This window comes from Oncorhynchus nerka, linkage group LG23 (genome assembly GCF_034236695.1).
Source record: "Oncorhynchus nerka isolate Pitt River linkage group LG23, Oner_Uvic_2.0, whole genome shotgun sequence".
NCBI lineage: Eukaryota > Metazoa > Chordata > Actinopteri > Salmoniformes > Salmonidae > Oncorhynchus > Oncorhynchus nerka.
The window spans coordinates 57,336,628-57,353,803 of NC_088418.1; the positions used below are offsets into that span (position 1 = coordinate 57,336,628).

Sequence of the window (17,176 nt, forward strand, 5' to 3'; positions counted from 1 at the left end):
CGCCGATTCCGATAATTAGAGGACCAAAAAAAGCCGATACCGATTAAAATCGGCCAATTTTTAAAAATGTATTTGTAATAATGAAAATTACAACAATACTGAATTAACTTATTTTAACTTAATATAATACATCAAAATCAATTTAGCCTCAAATAAATAATGACACATGTTAAATTTGGTTTAAATAACGCAAAAACAAAGTGTTGGATAAGAAAGTAAAAGTGCAATATGTGCCATGTAAAAAAGCTAACGTTTAAGTTCCTTGCTCAGAACATGAGAACATATGAAAGCTGGTGGTTCCTTTTAACATGAGACTTCAATATTCCAAGGTAAGAGGTTTTTAGGTTGTAGTTCATATAGTATTTATAGGACTATTTATCTCTATACCATTTGTATTTAATTTACCTGTGACTATTGGATGTTCTTATAGGCACTATAGTATTGCCAGTGTAACAGTATAGCTTCCGTCCCTCTCCGCGCCCCTACCTGGGCTCGAACCAGGAACACATCGACAACAGCCACACTCGAAGCAGCGTTACCCATCGCTCCACAAAAGCTGTGGCCCTTGCAGAGCAAGGGGAATAACTACTCCAAGTCTCAGAGCGAGTGACGATTGAAATACTATGAGCGCACCCTGCTAACTAGCTAGCCATTTCACATTGGTTACACCAGCCATTAGGCTTGAAGTCATAAACAGCACTGTGCTTGCGAAGAGCTGCTGGCAAAACGCACTAAAGTGCTGTTTGAATGAATGCTTACGAGCCTGCTGCTGTCTGCCATCGCTCAGTCAGACTGCTCTGTCAAATCATAGACTTAATTATAACATAACACACAGAAATACGAGCCTTTGGTCATTAATATGGTCGAATCCGTAAACTATAATTTTGAAAACAAACGTTTATTATTTCAGTGAAATACGGAACCGTTCTGTATTTTAATCTAACGGGTGGCATCCCTAAGTCTAAATATTCCTGTTACATTGCACAACCTTCAATGTTATGTCATAATTACGTAAAATTCTGGCAAATTAGTTCGCAATGAGCCAGGCAGCCCAAACCGTTGCATATACCCTGACTCTGCGTGCAATGAACGCAAGAGAAGTGACACAATTTCACCTGGTTAATATTGCCTGCTAACCTGGATTTCTTTTAGCTAAATATGCAGGTTTAAAAATATATACTTCTGTGCATTCATTTTAAGAAAGGCATTGGTGTTTATGGTTAGGTACAGTCGTCCAACGATTGTGCCTTTTTTGCAAATGCTCTTTTGTTAAATCATCCCCCAGAGTTCGATTATATGCAACGCAGGACACGCTAGATAAACTAGTAATATCATCAACCATGTGTAGCTTTAACTAGTAATTATGATTGATGGATTTGTTTTTTATAAGATAAGTTTATTGCTAGCTAGCAACTTACCTTGGCTTCTACTGCATTCGCGTAACAGGCAGTCTCCTTGTGGAGTGCAACGAGAGGCAGGTGGTTATAGCGTTGGACTAGTTAACTGTAAAGTTGCAAGATTGGTTCCCCCGAGCTGACAAGGTAAAAATCTGTAGTTCTGCCCCTGAACGAGGCAGTTAACCCAGTTAGCCGTCATTGAAAATAAGAATGTGTTCTTAACCGACTTGCCTAGTTAAATAAAGGTATACATAAAAAAAATAGGCACAATCGGCGCCCAAAAATACAGATTTTCGATTGTTTTGAAAACTTGAAATTGGCCCTAATTAAATCGGCCATTACGATTAATCAGTCGACCTCTAATACAGACCCTCCCCACTGCTCCCTTTATGAGCACATTTCGACAGCGGCGCTAACTACCTACTGCAGCAGGAACCAACGACACATCCCAGGCAGCATCGCAAGAAACACTGAATGAACAGCACCATAGCAAAACTCCGTAACATTCAGAGAGTGCAGAGTGATGAGTGAGAGTGTGTGTGTGAGTGAGTGCGGTGGGAGTACAGTGAAGGGACAGAGGTGAATACGGTATCCTCAGTATTATTGCAAAGGCCAAATCACAGGCAGTACAGTCCTCAGCATCTACATTAACAGCAGTGAAGCATGCAGCCTGCAGAAGTTCCCAGCAACCACTAACACACTATCAACACAACGCTGCTGTCAACCAGTTAATATTCGGGTCATTGGGTCTTTGTACATTAAATTAGTTAGTTGTCAGCTCTGCTATACCACCAGAACGACAACGATCCCTAGATGTAACCAGGGTTTGCCTTAAAGGGCCTATGAGCACATATTGTGTTACTTCAAGATGGTACAAGCCTTCTATATTGAAATTACACATTACTGACTGATAGGCTGTGTAAACCACTCGCACGGGGACAAGAGCCAGGAGGGTGGAAACTGAGCTAGCAGCCAATGAGTGAGAGGTGGAGAGGTGATTGGCAATACTCCTATGAGAAAGGCAGGGAACACAGAACAAGCGTTGCTTGGACCTGGCTGCTGCTAGGGGCTCCGTGCCTCCGTCACACTGCCATGGCAACCGGGTCCGGTACCAAAGCGCTCGCCACACGGTCACCTGAGGAGGGTTGGTGGCAGTTGTGTAGCGATGGCTCATCTCTATAGCCAGGGCATGTATTATTGATAGGAAAATGTCCCCAAAATGTACGTAATGTCCCCATAACGCATAAGTAGAGGATGTGTCATGGAGATTGACTAAGGCAGGCCCCTCCTCCTTGACATAAACCCCCCCGGTGGACGTTTCCACTCAGAGAGAGTCAGACCACTGGGAAATATGGGTTGACCCTGTAAACAAACTCATGACGTTTTCACTTGTTTCGTGGGCTTGCTAAGTCCCTTCCCATAGGGGTTGCTCAGCACGGACACAAACACAGTCAGAAAAAAGGGGAACTGTAGCCATGTCAGTCTAAACTTTACTCATTAGTATTACTTTTTAATTATATAGAAGTTCAGTAGTGGAATAAGAAAGTCCCAACTCATGTTGTGTAATTACAAATTGTTGTGTTGCCACCCCTATTACTAGCCTGTTCAACCTCTCTTTCGTGTCATCTGAGATTCCCAAAGATTGGAAAGCAGCTGCGGTCATCCCCCTCTTCAAAGGGGGGGACACTCTTGACCCAAACTGCTACAGACCTATATCTATCCTACCATGCCTTTCTAAGGTCTTCGAAAGCCAAGTCAACAAACAGATTACCGACCATTAATCTCACCATACCTTCTCTGCTATGCAATCTGGTTTCAGAGCTGGTCATGGGTGCACCTCAGCCACGCTCAAGGTCCTAAACGATATCTTAACCGCCATCGATAAGAAACATTACTGTGCAGCCGTATTCATTGATCTGGCCAAGGCTTTCGACTCTGTCAACCACCACATCCTCATTGGCAGACTCGACAGCCTTGGTTTCTCAAATGATTGCCTCGCCTGGTTCACCAACTACTTCTCTGATAGAGTTCAGTGTGTCAAATCGGAGGGTCTGCTGTCCGGACCTCTGGCAGTCTCTATGGGGGTGCCACAGGGTTCAATTCTTGGACCGACTCTCTTCTCTGTATACATCAATGAGGTCGCTCTTGCTGCTGGTGAGTCTCTGATCCACCTCTATGCAGACGACACCATTCTGTATACTTCCGGCCCTTCTTTGGACACTGTGTTAACAACCCTCCAGGCAAGCTTCAATGCCATACAACTCTCCTTCCGTGGCCTCCAATTGCTCTTAAATACAAGTAAAACTAAATGCATGCTCTTCAACCGATCGCTACCTGCACCTACCCGCCTGTCCAACATCACTACTCTGGACGGCTCTGACTTAGAATACGTGGACAACTACAAATACTTAGGTGTCTGGTTAGACTGTAAACTCTCCTTCCAGACCCATATCAAACATCTCCAATCCAAAGTTAAATCTAGAATTGGCTTCCTATTTCGCAACAAAGCATCCTTCACTCATGCTGCCAAACATACCCTTGTAAAATTGACCATCCTACCAATCCTCGACTTTGGCGATGTCATTTACAAAATAGCCTCCAATACCCTACTCAACAAATTGGATGCAGTCTATCACAGTGCTATCCGTTTTGTCACCAAAGCCCCATATACTACCCACCATTGCGACCTGTACGCTCTCGTTGGCTGGCCCTCGCTTCATACTCGTCGCCAAACCCACTGGCTCCATGTCATCTACAAGACCCTGCTAGGTAAAGTCCCCCTTATCTCAGCTCGCTGGTCACCATAGCATCTCCCACCTGTAGCACACGCTCCAGCAGGTATATCTCTAGTCACCCCCAAAACCAATTCTTTCTTTGGCCGCCTCTCCTTCCAGTTCTCTGCTGCCAATGACTGGAACGAACTACAAAAATCTCTTAAATTGGAAACACTTATCTCCCTCACTAGCTTTAAGCACCAACTGTCAGAGCATCTTACAGATTACTGCACCTGTACATAGCCCACCTATAATTTAGCCCAAACAACTACCTCTTTCCCAACTGTATTTAATTTATTTATTTATTTTGCTCCTTTGCACCCCATTATTTTTATTTCTACTTTGCACATTCTTCCATTGCAATACTACCATTCCAGTGTTTTACTTGCTATATTGTATTTACTTTGCCACCATGGCCTTTTTTGCCTTTACATCCCTTCTCACCTCATTTGCTCACATTGTATATAGACTTTTTTTTTTTTTTTTACTGTTTTATTGACTGTATGTTTGTTTTACTCCATGTGTAACTCTGTGTCGTTGTATGTGTCGAACTGCTTTGCTTTATCTTGGCCAGGTCGCAATTGTAAATGAGAACTTGTTCTCAACTTGCCTACCTGGTTAAATAAAGGTGAAATAAATAAAAATAAATAAAAAAAATGCCATTGCTATGCAATAAAATGCAATTTCCAAAGTAGTATATCACATTTTAATACAATGTTGTTGCTACTAGTGTGATTAAAGTTCTTTACTGTTTATTCAGAACTGTACTAACACCCATTACATTTGACAGGAGGAAGCTATTTCTGTAACACCCAACCTTCCCATCTCACAAGAACCAGCTAGTATTGCAATACAGCAAGACAATGAGCACATGCACGCCGCACCACACACACACCCACTACGTCAGGGCTTCTCGTTGTGGCAAGTGAAACTTAGGGGCCTGGAACTTTCCCTAACGCAGAAGAGAACCTGAAACCAACATGTAGAAGTGAATTCCTGTGGACAAGCTTTTCTCCAGAGCCTTAGAGCATGCTGATACAGAGTGTGTGTGAGAATGTGTGTGTTTTAACAGTGTGCCAGGCAGGTACCTCCTACTGTTCAGCCTAATGGAATGGCTTTCACCGGAGGACAAATTGTTTTAATTACATGTCACTGCTGTGGTCCTGGCCCCAGAAAGGAGAGGACTAACATGTCTCATTGCTCAGGAGCCAAAAACTAAGAACCCCAGAGGGACTACGAGACAGCAGACACACGTGCACTGTAACACAGACACACAGCATTGGCAGCAGGTAAAGTCATCTCCCTCCTTCTGCTAAGGGCCTCGGTGCCAAGGCAGAGACACAACAACAGCATTCCACTCCCTACCACACTGGCTGGCTGCCTCTCAATCTAGAAAAACATACCCTCTTTACAGGCCGTTGTGTGTTCACTGAACCCTCCCTCTAGATATGTTTTACTGTCTGACCGACACACTTGATTTCTCAATATGGAAGACAAAACCCTGCATAGGGTCAACAAAATGTATGCTAGCAAGTCATAGGAATAATTATTGGATGATATCGCCAAGGTACTGTTCCCTTATGACATTTCTTTAAGTCAGTCCAGACTGGAACGCTTGTTTGCCTAACTGACCTTGCCCTATCCTTCAACTCTAGTGATGTCATAGGGGTGTGGCCCCACCCTAGTAACTTTAAAGTCTGATTTGAGCCACATGGGCCATTAGAAAAAGCAGAGACAGAAAAGTGGACCTCATGGGCTGGGATAGACAGAGTCATGTTACCCACCCACAATTTGATACACCCATCAAAGAGCCAGACCAAAACCTCAGTGAGGCAGCTGCTTTCTGGCGGTTGGGAAACGACTGTATTTTAAGAAAAATAGTTGAGGCCTGCAAACAAAATGGACGTTTATAGAACAGTACTTATAAAGCCCACCAACCATCCAACCCATCTCTCCTAGAAATTGCCCCAAGGTGGTTTTCCACAGAGTGAAAAGAGGACATGAATGGAATGCATGTCAACAATGAAGGAACGTTTTTCAAAGTGCTGTGGTGGGATTGGCTACAAATCAGGTCTTCATTCCAAATGACAGCTCTGTTGTATTTTAATCTTAAATTATGATTTAGTTGGAGCTTTTATATAACACTAGGGTGGGGATAATAGCTTTTGGAGTTCCTCCCACTCTCTCTCTCCCTCCCTCCCTCGCTCTCTCTGCCTGTCACGGAGTTGAGGAGGGCTTTCAATTGAGCCGAGGGGTTATCTGTCTGGGTCACTAGAAGAAACCAGGGCCTGTACTGCCTGGGTTTCAGTTAGGCTGGCCAGGGCATACAGTCCTCTGGCCAGGCTGTCCTGGTAAACAGGGAGCGAGGGACACGGCTGAGAGGGAGCGAGAGACACGGCTGAGAGGGAGCGAGAGACACGGCTGAGAGACAGGGGACAGAGCTGAACGGGCTTACGGCTGAGCCTGGCTCACTCTCCAGGAACCACATTAGCTGCACTACATTAGCGACTTGAGCTGGCACCATCCCTCTCTCTTTTCCTCGTTACCATCGGGAGCTGTTGAGCCTCTGAGTGACTCACAAGGGAACCAGTAGCATTAATTAACCAATCAGGGAGTCATGTAGCTAAATCAGCTGGATTCATCTGCCCACATCCAGACCAATGGATAATAGTTTCCTCAAACTCCTTGGAGGCCAATACTTTACTGGAAGAGACCAGTAACAGTAGTAGATCTAACGGGACGGTGCTGGAGAAGTGGAAGCTATTGAATTCCTCATAATTCATAAGCACTTCAGTTTACAGTAGCCTACATGAAATCACCAGATGTGATGAATGACATGGTAAAATAGCAGATAGTGATAACCTAGGAATTGCTTGTTTGTTTATTTGAGAGTTATTGCTACACATTTGGTAACAGGTAATTAACCACCATGTGTTGAACTATTTGAAGTACAAGAAAGACAGTTTCCTATCAAACATCCAGGAAATACAAGTGGAAGCATTAGTACTGTAAAATAAAGGCCTACCCGTAATGCTTTACATAAAATGTTACATAGAACACCTACAGAATCCTCACGACACCAACGTGGTTGGGTTTAGTCAGCCTAATATAGACAAGATGTTGCTTGTACAGACTTGACAGCATACACCCAAACATTCATAGCACTCCTCATACAAATGATTGTTCCTCTGACAGCAGGATGTTGGTATACTCTGCTGACAGACTGCGCATTATGCTGTGTGTGTGTGTGTGTGTGTGTGTGTTATTAGCCGCATGTACAGGATACACATGGCATACACTGGCCAATTAAATGCTTACATGCATCTGGACAACGCAACAATTGTTTTATGCGTGCGTGCGTCCTACCGTATGCCACCCCCAATGAAGTCCACAGCACAGACATGGACAGGGTCAGCCCATCAACGCCACACAATGTAAAACAGGGACGTTTGATGGTTGGTGTCCTTGAAGTGATTTAGTAGTAAATATTCACCACCGTTTCTGGAGGTGCTGCCTGTGTCGATGTACGCACCCATCAGCATCACTGATATGGCTGTGACCTCTTGACCAGGATGTAATTAAACAAAGTATGTTTAGTGGGGCGGCTAGGAGGCAGATGAGAGGAATTGAGACTTGTGATAGAAGTATAGTAACTGAAGAGACTAATATGTAATCAAACATATTTTTCCTCTCCATGAGTACACCTCAATTTATAATGAGGTTTAGACCTGATCTAGAACATTCCTTCCTGTTGCTCCTCTATTAGCATATCTCACGGTCATCTGACAAGGCTGCGTGTGTTACCTGGTTACCAACCTGAATGGCTGACACAGGAAGCAGGTCAGGGTGCCAACGTGCAAACAAGTTTCAATGTCACGCGCACAAGTACAGTGAAATGCCCTTCTTGCAAACTCTAACAAGCTGACCTTGTGTTTCAAAATAAATTGACACGTACATATGAACTTGGTTAGATTTTTGACGTGCTTCAAGTCCCACCTCTCCCATATCCTCATTGGTTTTTAGGAGCATATAGCCATGTGGGTGATTGAAAGAGGAACTGCAGTCCGCACTCCAGTCAGTGGTGGTAATACACCTTAAAGTTTGTTGCCAACTGACAAAGTCCGACGACATATTACTATTAGGAATAAGGTGACAAGGCATCAGGAGATATGATTAAAAAAAGTAGCAGCAGCATAAATGATGATTGTATGCAAGTGTGTGTGCGCGTGTGTAGTCCATATAAATGTGTCTGCGTTGGAGTGTTAGTGTGCATGCAGAGTCCTATGAGCGTGCATAGACAGGGTCAACTCATTTAGTCTCTGTATCCATTCTGTTAACCATTTAGCAGTCTTATGGCTTGAGGATAGAAACTCTTCAGGAGCCTGTTGGTGTCAGACTCGATGCACCGGCACCGCTTGCCATGCGGAAGCAGAGAAAACAGTCTATGGCTTGGGTGGCTGGAGTAATGATTTTCCGGGCCTTCGAGTCACACCGCCTGCTATAGAGATTCTGGATGAACCAGGAACACAACGACAACAGCCACCCTCGAAGCAGCGTTACCCATGCAGAGCAAGGGAAACAACCACTCCAAGGCTCAGACCGGGTGACGTTTGAAACGCTATTAGCGCGTGCTAACTAGCTATCCATTTCACATCGGTTACACCAGCCTCATCTCGGAGTTGATAGGCTTAAAGTCATAAACAGCGCAATGCTTGAAGCACAATGAAGAGCTGCTGGCAAAATGCCCGAAAGTGCTGTTTGAATGAATGTGTACTCGCCTGCTTCTGCCTACCACCGCTCAGTCAGATACTTGTATGCTTAGTCAGATTATATGCAACACAGGACACGCTAGATAATATCTAGTAATATCATCAACCATGTGTATTTAACTAGTGATTATGATTGATTGACTGTGTTTTATAAGATACGTTTAATGCTAGCTAGCAACGCACCTTGGCTTACTGCATTTGCATAACAGGCAGTCTCCTTGTGGAGTGCAACGAGAGAGGCAGGTCGTTATTGCGTTGGACTAGTTAACTAAGGTTGCAAGATGGGATCCCCCGAGCTGACAAGGTGAAAATCTGTCGCTCTGCGCCTGAACGAGGCAGTTAACCCACCGTTCCTAGGCCGTCAATGTGTTCTTAACTGACTTGCCTAGTTAAATAAAGATTAAATAAAGGTGTAAAAAAATGTATACATTTAAAAAATAATAATTGGGTGTCCAAAAAGACCGATTTCCGATTGTTATGAAAACTTGAAATCTGCCCTAATTAATCGGCCATTCCAATTAATCGGTCAACATCTACTCTCAATGGTGCAGCTGTAGAAATTTGAGGGCCTATGCCAAACCTTTTCAACTTCCTGATGTTGAGGGAGAGGTTGTTATCCTTGCACCACACTGCCAGGTCACTGACCTCCTACCTGTAGGCTGTCTCCTCATTGCCGGTGATCAGGCCTACCACAGTCATGTCATCTGCAAACTTGGTGTTAGAGTCGTGAGTGGCCACGCAGTCGTGGGTGAACAGGGACTACAGGAGGGGACTATAAACAGGCCTCTGTGGGGCCCACGTGTTGAGGGTGAGCGTGGCAACCCGGGGTCAGTCCGTCAGGAAGTCCAGGATCCAGTTACAGAGGGAGGTGTTTAGTCCCAGGGTCTTAAGCTTGGTGATGAGCTTTGAGGGGAAAATGGCATCGAACGCTGAGCTGTAGTAAATGAACAGCATTCTTACATAGGCATTCCTCTTATCTAGGTGGGTGAGGGCAGTATGGTGTGCAATTATGATAGCATCTTCTACTGATCTATTTGAGTGGTATGCAAATTGGAGTGGGTCTAGGGTGTCTGGAATGATGGAATTGATGTGAGCCATAACCAGCCTTTCAAAGCACTTCATGAATACAGAATGATGGACGTCATCTTAAAATGTGGGGATTACAGACTGGGACAAGGAGAAGTTGAAAATGATGCCTGCCAGCTGATCTGGACATTCCCTGAAAACGAGCCCTGGAATACTCTCCGGACTCTCCGTTTACCTGATTAAAGACCTTACTCGTGTCGGCCTCGGAGAGCGTGATCATCAATGAAGCAACAACATGTACATAGCACCTATTTGTATAGGTATGTATGATATTGGGAGAGACCATTTCTTTTTCTTATTAATACATTGAACAAAAATAGAAATGCAACAATTTAAGATTTCACTGAGTTACAGTTAATGAGGAAATCAGTCAATTTAAATAAATAAATTAGGCCCTAATCTATGGATTTCACATGACTGGGAATACAGATATGCATCTGTTGGTCACAGATACCTTAAAAAAAAGGTAGGGGTGTGGATCAGAAAACCAGTCAGTATCTGGTGTGACCACCATTGGCCTCATACAACGCAACACATGTCCTATGCATAGAGTTGATCAGGCTGTTGATTGTGGCCTGTGGAATGTTGTCCCACTCCTCTTCAGTGGCTGTGTGAAATTGCTGGATATTGTCGGAACTGGAACACGCGGTCGTCCGTACGCGATCCAGTGCATCCCAAACATGCTCAATGGGTGATATGTCCGGTGAGTATGCAGTCCATGGTAAAACTGGGACATTTTCAGCTTCCAGGAATTTTGTACAGATCCTTGCCACATGAGTCTGTGTATTTTCATGTGATGGTGACAGATGAATGACACAACAATGGGCCTCAGGATCTCGTCACAGTTTCTCTGTGCATTCAAATTGTCATTGAGAAAAGGTTGTGTTCGTTGTCCGTAAGCTTATGCTTGCCCACACCATAACCCCACCATGGGGCCCTCTGTTCAAAACATTGCCATCAGCAAACCGCTCACCCACACAATGCTATACACGCTGTATGCCATCAGCCCGGAACAGTTGAAACTGGGATTCATCCATGAAGAGCACACCAGTGCCAGTGAGCATGAAAGGTGAGCATCTGCCCACTGAAGTCAGTTACAAGGCCAAACTGCAGTCAGGTCAAGTGGTGAGGATGACAAGCATGCAGAGGAGATTTCCTGAGACGGTTTCTGACAGTTTGGGCAGAAATGATTGTGTTGTACAAACCCACCGTTTCATCAGCTGTCCAGGTGGCTGGTCTCAGACTACCCCGCAGGTGAAGAAGCCAGATGTGGAGGGCCTGGGCTGCCATGGTTACACATGGCCTGCGGTTATGAGGCCGGTTGGATGTACTGCCAAATTATCTAAAACTGTTGGAGGCAGCTTATGGTAGAGAAATTAACATGACATTTTCTGGCAACAGCTCTGGTGGACATTCCTGCAGTCAAGCATGCCAATTGCACACTCTGTGAGATTGTGTTGTGTGACAAAACTGTACATTTTAGAGTGTCCTTTTATTGTCCCCTGCACAAGATGTACCTGTGTAGTGATCATGCTGTTTAATACAGCTTATTGATATGCCACACCTGTCAGATGGATGGGTTGTCTTGACAAAGGAGAAATGCTCACTAATAGGGATTTAGTTTTAGAGAAACATTTTAGAGAAAAGCTTTACATGTTGTGTTTATATTTTTGTTCCGTATATGATACTGGGAGAGACCATTTTCAAAAGAGTTCAAAATATTGGATGTCACAGGTCTGGGATTGACTTTACACAAATTTGATAATTTCACTCAGAGGAATATTTGGAGACCTAAATCGCAGCCTGCAGTCATAGTACTTGACCCGACTTGCTTCGAATCAGTTTCATCATTCATAGCAAGACAAATGAATGTCGCCTAGGCTCTCAACAACAAGGAAGAGGTTTATACCATATAACCATACAAACCTCCGAGGTGCCTTATTGCTATTATAAACTGATTTCCAACGTAATTAGAACAGTAAAAATAAATGTTTCGTCATACCCGTGGTCAGCCAATCAGCATTCAGTGGTCTAACCACCCAGTTTATAAATGGTCAATATCAACATGTAAAACCAGAAGAAAATAGCAGAAAAACAGAACAGGGACAATGTCCTCGCCAAAAGCTTTCATAGCACTGACAGGCCTACGGTTATACAGACAGGCCTACGGTTATACAGACAGGCCTACGGTTATACTGACAGGCCTACGGTTATACTGACAGGCCTACGGTTATACTGACAGGCCTACGGTTATACAGACAGGCCTACGGTTATACAGACAGGCCTACGGTTATACAGACAGGCCTACGGTTATACAGACAGGCCTACGGTTATACAGACAGGCCTACGGTTATACAGACAGGCCTACGGTTATACAGACAGGCCTACGGTTATACTGACAGGCCTACGGTTATACAAACAGGCCTACGGTTATACAGACAGGCCTACGGTTATACAGACAGGCCTACGGTTATACAGACAGGCCTACGGTTATACAGACAGGCCTACGGTTATACAGGCCTACGGTTAGGGCCTACGGTTATACAGACAGGGCCTACGGTTATACAGACAGGCCTACGGTTATACTGACAGGCCTACGGTTATACAGACAGGCCTTCAGGGCCTTATACTGACAGGCCTACGGTTATACAGACAGGCCTGACAGGCCTACGGTTATACTGACAGGCCTACGGTTATACTGACAGGCCTACGGTTATACTGACAGGCCTACGGTTATACTGACAGGCCTACGGTTATACTGACAGGCCTACGGTTATACTGACAGGCCTACGGTTATACTGACAGGCCTACGGTTATACAGACAGGCCTACGGTTATACAGACAGGCCTACGGTTATACAGACAGGCCTACGGTTATACAGAAAGGCCTACAGTTATACAGACAGGCCTACAGTTATACAGACAGGCCTACAGTTATACAGACAGGTCTACAGTTATACAGACAGGCCTACAGTTATACAGACAGGCCTACAGTTGTACAGGCATTTCAGGACAGCCGTTCTTGCTCATGACATCAGTGAAGAATACCCGTATTAATAGAGAAGACACATCCAGTCCTTGTGACCCATATTCAACATGAAAATATTATATGACATGCGTGTCAACTCTAGAGCTCTCTTCCCCAATGGAGTGGATGGTAGAGCAGTATTTCAAAAACAATCACTAGTTTCTGTCCAGGGAATGGGCTCGTTTGTTTGTCAATGGAATGTCCACGGTTTTAATTGATTTTAGGTAAAACACATTGTGCAGTAGGCTACGCTCAGGGATAAGTCCATCCACTATTCCACCAACCAATGAGGGTAGCGGTAAGAAAGAACCTCAAGTTTAATTTAGACCTCTTTATCTAAGCAATGGTGGAATCATAAACAGCCTACATATATGCCTGAAGTAGCAAAAAAAGTGATTAAGTCTCAAACAAAAATGTTTTGAACATAGTAGTATAGCACTTGCAATTCTTTATTCCAACAGTTTCTGGGCCAATTACCAAATTGATAACATCATATGCACTCAGCTGGACTTGGCATTCAAACACAATGCTGCTGACAGGAGACAAGGTGTCAAATACTGGGAGGATTAAGCCAATGCATATGGCCCATAGAAACCATTTGTTTTGCTGGATAAGCGTAACAAAAGGGGTACTTTGTTGCAACTGCCTGCATGGGTGGTGACACACCGAAGGCTGGAACTGATGAGCCAGCGTGGACAACAACCTTTGTTCTGCCTATATGCTAAATCGGAAATGATTCTTCAACTTTTGTTAATTAGGCAATCCACTGTAGCCAATGTGCTTTGTGATTTCAAGGTAGTCTATGCAAAAGTTGAGTGTTTTAAATTTGATGACGACAACTTGTCTGCTATGCGGAATTGTATGAAATCGTGCAATAATTCTCAATTCAAATTGTTGCCATTATATGTATGCAGACCAATTGTATATCACTGTAAATAGTGCGTTTGACATTTAGTTACAATGTCGCAATCGCATATAATATTGCAGTCATTGAAGTTCACGGATAACCATTGTTTCGTCCCACAATGTATCACGTTGCGGGACGAAGCAAGGACAACCACTTCCCTTACCGAGGAGCAGTAGCTTGACCTCTCTTGCGGCTTTCTCCCCGTCGTCCCGCAGATTCCTGTCGATCATTTTACTGCGCTCCACCGCCGCTTTATCGTCCGTGCTCAGGGTACACCCCATCCTCAAGCAAATCCTCCCGACCCAAGTGATGCAAAAATATCAAATATATACAGTAACAACATGCAAGGGATAAAAAGCGACCCAGTGCTCCCGAGACCCACACACGCCCTTGTGTGAAAGCTATCGGGTCGCTTGGATTTACACTTTTATTAAATATTTTTTTAAAGGACCAGGAGTGTGCTTCTCCAGTCCACTATATTCCTATACTTTCAGTCAGTGTAAGCTATTTCTCTCGTCGTGGAATAAATAGTTTTAATTGAAAACAGTTCCACCGCGAATTTCTCTGTCTCAGGGCGTCCGTCCGTCACTGCCACAGTGAGCTCTGCTCATTCAACTACAATTACCACCAGCTGGCTACACGAATACTTCCTGTTTTTTTTCTCTGTCAAAATACCAGACTGACCTTGAGTCAATATATTGTGGTCTTTGGCCTAATACTGTAAGTGACACTTGATATCCCCTGAGAAAACAATGTGCTGTACTTTACTGTTTTCTTTTCTGTGTATAAAATATTATAGGGTACACTGGGGCCATCCCATTTCTGACACAGATATAGCTAAACCAAGGCAAACACGCTATTCACCCCCAAGAGAGACCTCAGGAGATATAGCATACGGTTATTATTAGGCTACTAGGGTGTTATAATATATGTTCATCATCAAGCCATTAGGGTTACAGTACAAATATAATGAATTAAAACGTTTTTAATTCCCAGAATAAAACAACATCAAAAGGGTATGCAACACCTGAGTTGTAGTTGTATTTCTGCCACCTGGTGGTTTAATAGAGAAAAGACATCTCCATGGACAGACCCCATCTCCACCTTCTGATAGAGATACCATATGAATAGTCTGCATCACAGGAGACTGCTGAGGGGAGGATGACTCATAACAACGGCGGGAATGGAGTGAGTGTAATACACGTTTGATACCATTCCATTTCTTTCCAGCCAGGCATGCCGGGAACATTTCCAGCATGCCTTTTACATAACATTTTACTTTCAAATGGGGATGTTTAGGAGGACATGCAAAATAATGGTTTCCTATAAACAGATTTCCCTTTGTGACCACAGATACAGGCCAGGTGCTGAGGAGAGTAGAAGAGGTAGATACCGAATTGTAATGTGGTATGAGACAGCTCCAAACAGCATTACAGCTTGGCTAATGGAAAGCCACAGGACCCATTTTTAAACTAATCTGTTCTGGGTGATACTTTCTTCGTTCTCGAATATCCATGCACAGTTGGAGGTGGTTCTCCACCTGTGGTCTGTCTGTCTGTCTTACAGAAAAGCTAGGAAGATGTGAAGGAGATGGTGAGTCTGGCCAGAGAGACCATCGAACCAGTGGCTGCTTTCAGGAAGGTGCTGATTGTCAGACGACTCCCCAAGACCAGCTCTGGGAAGATCCCCGTGCCAACCTCGTCAACGGGAAGCCATACTGTAACTCCCTTCACCAGCCATTCACCTACACTACATTTAGGATGAATTCAACATGCCCATTGAATCATATTTTTAAAAAGTGAGACATTCAGGCACACTTTGAGGGATGGTTGCATAGAAATTAATAATGGTTGTTTCAGGACAACAAAGGTGGAATTATTCAGTAAGATTCATGTACAGCTGCCAATTCAGTTTTCTGGTGAGCCAGTTGTTGGATAAATTGAATTCATACAAACAAATTGGATAAAAGTTTGAGGATCATATCAAATATAATTCAATTTAAACTGATTTAATATATATAAAAGGCTGCTGTGGAAGCCTCTGTCTCCACAGATCACTCCTACCATTGAGGACCCAGATGTGGGCATGGACATTGAGAGGATGGTGAAACAGGAGCTGAAATCTGCTGGACATTTACATTTAATTTAAGTCATTTAGCAGACGCTCTTATCCAGAGCGACTTACAAAGCGACTTGGACAGTGACTATATAGGCTGCTCCTGTAACCTCTAACCTGGGCAACAGTCTATTTAGCTATAGTGTCCTTCACCTGAGTTGTGATGCTGTGAATGAACATTCTAACCTACTTCCTACAGTAGGGGGTCATCTTCACAAACCAACACTCGACCCCAAGCAGTAAGCTAACCAACAGAATATGCTTAAGTCCTCAGCAAGATCCAAAGTAAAAAATCTTGTGATTGTAATGAACACGAGGGGAGACAGAGAGCTGGTTTTAAGCGCAGCAGGTTGTAACGTCATTCTTCCTCCTCTTCTGAGGAGGAGTAGCGAGAAGGATCGGGGTGTTCATGATGATTTATTAAAAACGACCTGAACACTGAAATACAAAACAATGTGAACAAAACGAAAACCGAAACAGTACCGTGTGGTCCATACTAAATAAAGACAAAACAATGGAAATAAAGGTCAGAACGTGACACAGGTGTTTATTGCAACAAAAAAAACAGCACTCTGAAAGACGTGTCACAAATCAAACAATCCCTCACAGCGATGGGTTGCAAAGAACTGAACTAAATAGTGTGTGATAATGACATACAGGTGAGTGAACAGGTGATTAGAATTCAGGTGATTGGTATCTGGAGCGTGAGCTGTGTTCAGGGGATCTAGATGTTTGAGAGTGTGAGCTGGAAAGTGAGCTGCATTCAGGGGATCTACGTGTTTGAGGGTGTGAGTTGGAAGCATATGTTACAGTGATATCAATTTAAAAAATGAAACTTGGCCATGAACAGGATCCTTTTCACTTACTAATACACTGGAGCCTTCAGTGGCCTCTCATTTAAACTGCACAGGATCATGCTGGTGGCCATCTGGTGGAGAATACAAGTGAAGAGAACATAGTGATGAATACTCATTTGAAGCTCTGAACCCCTGAGTTCTTCGATAGCTCAACAGGTTACGGCTGGAGATCAAGCCAACTCCAACACAGGTGTGAATACTGTTAGATCACCGCCAAGTCAAAAAAACACTCAGACATTTTTCC

General features: G+C 43.8%; 1 protein-coding gene across 1 annotated transcript in view; it reads right to left on the bottom strand.

Moving 5' to 3' along the window:
• The window catches only part of LOC115118200 (guanine nucleotide-binding protein G(i) subunit alpha-1-like), a 36,680-nt gene extending 22,087 nt beyond the window's left edge, over nt 1-14,593 (bottom strand). The window contains exon 1 of the mRNA XM_065008348.1: nt 14,124-14,593. Coding sequence (XP_064864420.1) covers nt 14,124-14,241 — 118 coding nt within the window. The 5' untranslated portion in view covers nt 14,242-14,593. The remainder of the gene's footprint in view (nt 1-14,123) is intronic.
• Between the last annotated feature and the right edge of the window lie 2,583 nt (nt 14,594-17,176).